The sequence below is a fragment of the Osmerus eperlanus genome, chromosome 22 (genome assembly GCF_963692335.1).
Source record: "Osmerus eperlanus chromosome 22, fOsmEpe2.1, whole genome shotgun sequence".
Lineage (NCBI taxonomy): Eukaryota > Metazoa > Chordata > Actinopteri > Osmeriformes > Osmeridae > Osmerus > Osmerus eperlanus.
In genome coordinates, this window is record NC_085039.1 from 11866412 (window position 1) to 11871411 (window position 5000).

The 5000-nt window shown below is 56.8% G+C and overlaps 2 protein-coding genes across 2 annotated transcripts in view; both read left to right on the forward strand.

The window, feature by feature from the left end:
- LOC134009200 (polycystin-1-like) lies at positions 1-2124 on the forward strand. The gene is made up of 5 exons (XM_062448926.1): positions 1-121; positions 463-728; positions 1027-1115; positions 1269-1466; positions 2029-2124. The coding sequence occupies exons 2-5, from the start codon at positions 599-601 to the stop codon at positions 2122-2124; spliced, it is 513 nt and encodes a 170-aa protein (XP_062304910.1). The 5' UTR covers positions 1-121; positions 463-598.
- The window catches only part of LOC134008678 (polycystin-1-like), a 7616-nt gene continuing 4585 nt past the window's right edge, over positions 1970-5000 (forward strand). Inside the window, exons 1-6 of the mRNA XM_062448174.1 lie at positions 1970-2120; positions 2664-2923; positions 3069-3264; positions 3636-3806; positions 3887-4030; positions 4251-4461. Of these exons, the coding sequence (XP_062304158.1) occupies positions 2669-2923; positions 3069-3264; positions 3636-3806; positions 3887-4030; positions 4251-4461 (977 nt within the window). The 5' untranslated portion in view covers positions 1970-2120; positions 2664-2668. The remainder of the gene's footprint in view (positions 2121-2663; positions 2924-3068; positions 3265-3635; positions 3807-3886; positions 4031-4250; positions 4462-5000) is intronic.

Sequence of the window (5000 nt, forward strand, 5' to 3'; positions counted from 1 at the left end):
GAAGAGTGTCAGAACATCACTCTGGACAAACTGGAGTCCATGCTGGAGATCCTGCAGACGGACTCCAGACAGGGAACCGTCACGCCCACAGAGATAGCAGACAACATCCTCAACATCATGGGTACACACACACACAGAACACACACAGAACACACACAGAACACACACAGAACACACACAGAACACACACAGAACATTACGTCACTTATCCAGAGCGACTTACAGTAAGTACAGGGACATTCCCCCGAGGCAAGTAGGGTGAAGTGCCTGGCCCAAGGACACAACGTAATTCTTTCATGGCCGGGAATCGAACCGGCAACCTTCTGATTTATAACCCGATTCTCTAACCGCTCAGCCATCTGACCCCCCTCTCTCCCACACACAGAACACACAGAGGGAGAGAGAACACACACCCGTCTTTCTCACCAGTAACCCCCCCCCTTCCCTCCCCTCCTCCCTCAGGTGACCTCATCCACCAGGTGAGCCAATCAGCCTCCTCGCAGCACGTCCACCACGCCCCTCAGCTGGACTCCTCCCCCCGGTGGACGACCACCCCCCGGCGCGTGGCAGCCAAGGCCTACAGCCTGTCCTCCTCCTCATGATGATCCTGATGAGCGCCCGCGTGCTCAACGAGGAGCCGCTGGTGCTGCGAGGGGACGAGATTGCCGCCACGGGCAAGAGGGCCGACGCCCAGAGCCTGCTCTGCTACCACGGCAACGACAGCCCCGGTGAGGGGGGCGGGGAGGGGAGGGGGGGAGAGAGGGGTTAAAGGAGACGAGAGGACGGAAAGATTTGTTGTGAAGTTTCTAATACAGATGTCTCCCCCTCCTCTCCTCCCCCCCTCCCTCCTCCCCTCCTCCCCTCCTCTCCTCCCCTCCTCCCCTCCTCCTCCTCTCCTCCCCTCCCCTCCTCCCCCCCCTCCTCCCCTCCCCCCTCCCCTCCTCCCCCCCCCTCCTCCCTCCTCCCCCCCTCCCCCATCCTCCCCTCCTCCCACCTCCCCCATCCTCCCCTCCTCCTCTCCTCCAGAGTGTGAGAGGTTCTCCATCCCCAGAGCCTTCAACAGCAGTCTGGGCAGAGCTGCACCAGGACAGAGCATCATGCAGCTCATGTTCCAGGTGTGTGTGTGTATGGTTCCTATGGTTGACAGCTGTGAGTGTGTGATTTAACCCCTTCTCTTCCATCCTCTCTCCCTTCCTTTCCCCTCCCTCCCTCCTCCCCTTCCTCCCTCCCCCCTCTCCCCTCCCTCTCCCCCCTCCTCCCGTCCCCAGGTGGAACCGAACCCGTTCCCCTTCAACTTCGTCCCTAACCACACCGTCTCCACTGAGGTGGCCTCCATGGAGTTCCGTACGGACAACGGCTCCCACATCCCCATCCAGCACCTAAGCGCCAGCCAGGCCATCACCGTCGCCGTTAACAACGGCTCGGAGGGCGGCGGGGGGGCGGGCAGGAGCGGGAGGAGCCCCGTTGTCAGGGGCCGTTAACGTGAGCCGTGTGAGTCGGTGGTGGTGAGGGTCAGCGCCGGAACAGCAACCCCCAAGCAGGCCTGTTTGTGCAGCTCAACTTCACCTCGCTGGAAGGTAGGGAACAACGCTTCCGCCTTCATTTTTTACATTTTTATAATGTATGTATGTATTAAAATGTTGTTTACATTTTTATTTTATTTTTGTATTTATTATAAAAAATAATTAAACGAAGCATTTTTATACATACGTATACAAAAATAAAATTTAATTTTTTTTTTTTTTTGGTGTGTCAGCCCACACATCACTTCCTGTGTGTCAACCCGCACATCACTTCCTGTGTGTCAGCCCACACATCACTTCCTTTGTGTCAACCCACACATCACTTCCTGTGTGTCAGCCAATGACAGTTTGTCAACATGACATGATTATTAAATGAATGATTGTTTAATATAAAAAGTTAATCTGCATTTTGACCCTTTGACCTTTCAGAGGGAGGAGAAGGGGTGTCAGGAGATCCGAACCCTCCATCTCTGCTTACCTCCACTCCCACCCGCATCCCAACCAGTACAACTGCACCGACAGGAAACGCATCACGCGCAACATGACCAGGGGGAGGGACCTGGACCACAGGAAGTACACCTTCTTCCTGTCCCCAGAGTAAGTTGGCATGGAGACGACCTGGCGAACAAAATAAAATAACTTGTCGATATCGATTTTTTTGCAAAACACTTGAACCTCATTCTCTGGATAAGAGCGTCTGCTAAATGACTAAAATTCTCCCTCTTTTCCCCTCTTCTCTCTCCCCCTCTCACACTTCCTCATGCTTCTCTCCCCCCCTCTCACCACTTCCTCATGCTTCTCTCCCCCCCTCTCACCACTTCCTCATGCTTCTCTCCCCCCCTCTCACCACTTCCTCATGCTTCTCTCCCCCCCTCTCACCACTTCCTCATGCTTCTCCCCCCCCTCTCACCACTTCCTCATGCTTCTGTCTCCCCCTCTCACCACTTCCTCATGCTTCTGTCTCCCCTCTCACCACTTCCTCATGCTTCTCTCCCCCCTCTCACCACTTCCTCATGCTTCTCTCCCCCCTCTCACCACTTCCTCATGCTTCTCTCCCCCCCTCTCACCACTTCCTCATGCTTCTCTCCCCCCCTCTCACCACTTCCTCATGCTTCTCTCCCCCCCTCTCCCGCCTCCCAGGTCCTATGACACCACCCTGGACTACCACACACCGGGTGGTGTCATCGGACCCCTCAGAGGGGGCGGGGCTACGTCTGGAGGTGGGCGTGTTCTCCTCTCTGTGTCAGTACTTCAGCGAGAGCGACAAGCAGTGGAAGACGGACGGCATGGTGCCGTTACCGGAGACCAACGCCAGCCGCGCCTTCTGCCGCACGCGCCACCTCACCGCCTTTGGAGCCAGCCTCTTCGTACCGGCCAATGCCGTCACCTTCATCCTGCCGGTGAGCACGGGCACACACACATACACACACATGCTACACACACACACACACATGCTACACACACATACACACACACATGCTACACGCACAGTAAACTGTATTTACATACACACACACTCTTAACCCTCCCCTCCCTCCCCCCCAGGAGCGTTCGGGCGTGGCCAGTCTGGTGGTCCTCCTGACGTGTGTTCTGGGGTTGCTATGCTACGGCGTGGCGGCGGCCATCTTGCACAAGCTAGACCAGGTGTGTCTGCGCCGGGCGGCCGTGGTGCCGCTCTGCAGCCCGGACGGACCCTTCAAGTACGAGGTCCAGGTCAAGACTGGCTGGAGCCCGGGGGCAGGTGAGGGGGGAGGACCTGGGGTCAGGGGTCAGAGAGGGGTGGGGGTCAGGGGTCAGAGAGGGTGGGGGGGGGGGGTCAGGGGTCACAGAGGGGGGGGTCAGGGGTCAGAGAGGGGTGGGGTGGGGGGGGTCAGGGGTCAGAGAGGGGTGGGGGGGGTCAGGGGTCAGAGAGGGGTGGGGGGGGTCAGGGGTCACAGAGGGGGGGGTCAGGGGATCATGTGAGGGGTGGGGGGGGGGGTCAGGGGTTCGGGGGATGGTTAGTACACTGTCTCACTGCCTACCTGGAGAGTGATTATTTATAAACACATGATGTGCCCCATGTATAACACACACACACACAGTGTCTCTGACACCGTGCCCTCTCTCCCCCAGGCACCAGCGCCCACGTGGGCATCAGTGTGTTCGGGGGGGAGACCCGGAGCGGACACCACCACCTGGACTGCAGCGGGGCGTTCACACGCAACACCCTCGACATCTTCCACATCGCCACGGAGACCAGCCTCGGAAACATCTGGAAGATCCGCATCTGGCATGACAACAAGGGTAAGCACACACACGCACACACACACACATGAGGAGCACACACACACAGACTCACACTTCCTCCCCCCTCCTCCCCCCAGGTCTCTCCCCTGCCTGGAAGCTCCAGTACGTCCTGGTGAAGGACCTGCAGACAGGAAGTAGCTACTACTTCCTGGTGGACGAGTGGCTGTCTGTGGACAACGAGAGGACGGACGGACGCGTGGAGATCGAAGTGGAGGCGTCAGGTGAGAGTGAGTGTGTTTGTGAGTGTGTGAGAGGGTGTGTGTGTGTGAGATTGTGTGTGAGGGTGTGTGTGTGAGAGAGTCTGAGATTGTGTGTGTGAGTATCTGTGGTAGGACGGCTGCGTCTGTGTGTGTTAAACACATCCGCCAAACTGCGCACAGCCGACCTTTCACTCGTCAACATCGCCTCAACCTACTTCCTGTTTCCCCCCCCCCCCGGCAGCGGAGGCGGAGCTTGTGCGCTGGCCCCGCCCCCTGGTGTGGGAGCTGCAGAGGGCTCTGGCAGAGAGCCACCTGTGGGTATCTCTGTGGGAGCGCCCGACCCGCAGTCCCTTCACCCTCCTGCAGAGGGCCACCTGCTGTGCCCTGCTGCTGCAGCTGTGCATGCTGGCCAACAGCCTCTGGTACAGCTGTGTGGCACACACACACCTCGGGTAGGTCTGGGGGGGGGAGTGCTAACAGCAGTGTGTGTGTGTGTGTGTGTGTAGTACTAACAGCAGTGTGTGTGTGTGTGTAGTATTAACAGCAGTGTGTATATGTGTGTAGTACTAACAGCAGTGTGTGTGTGTAGTACTAACAGCAGTGTGTATATGTGTGTAGTACTAACAGCAGTGTGTGTGTGTGTGTGCGTGTGTAGTACTAACAGCAGTGTGTGTGTGTAGTACTAACAGTAGTGTGTGTGTGTAGTACTAACAGTAGTGTGTGTGTGTAGTACTAACAGCAGTGTGTATATGTGTGTAGTACTAACAGCTGTGTGTGTGTGTGTGTGTGTGTGTGTAGTACTAACAGCAGTGTGTATATGTGTGTAGTACTAACAGCAGTGTGTGTGTGTGTGTGTAGTACTAACAGCAGTGTGTATATGTGTGTAGTACTAACAGCAGTGTGTGTGTGTGTGTGTGTGTGTAGTACTAACAGCAGTGTGTGTGTGTGTGTAGTACTAACAGCAGTGTGTGTGTGTGTGTGTGTGCGTGTA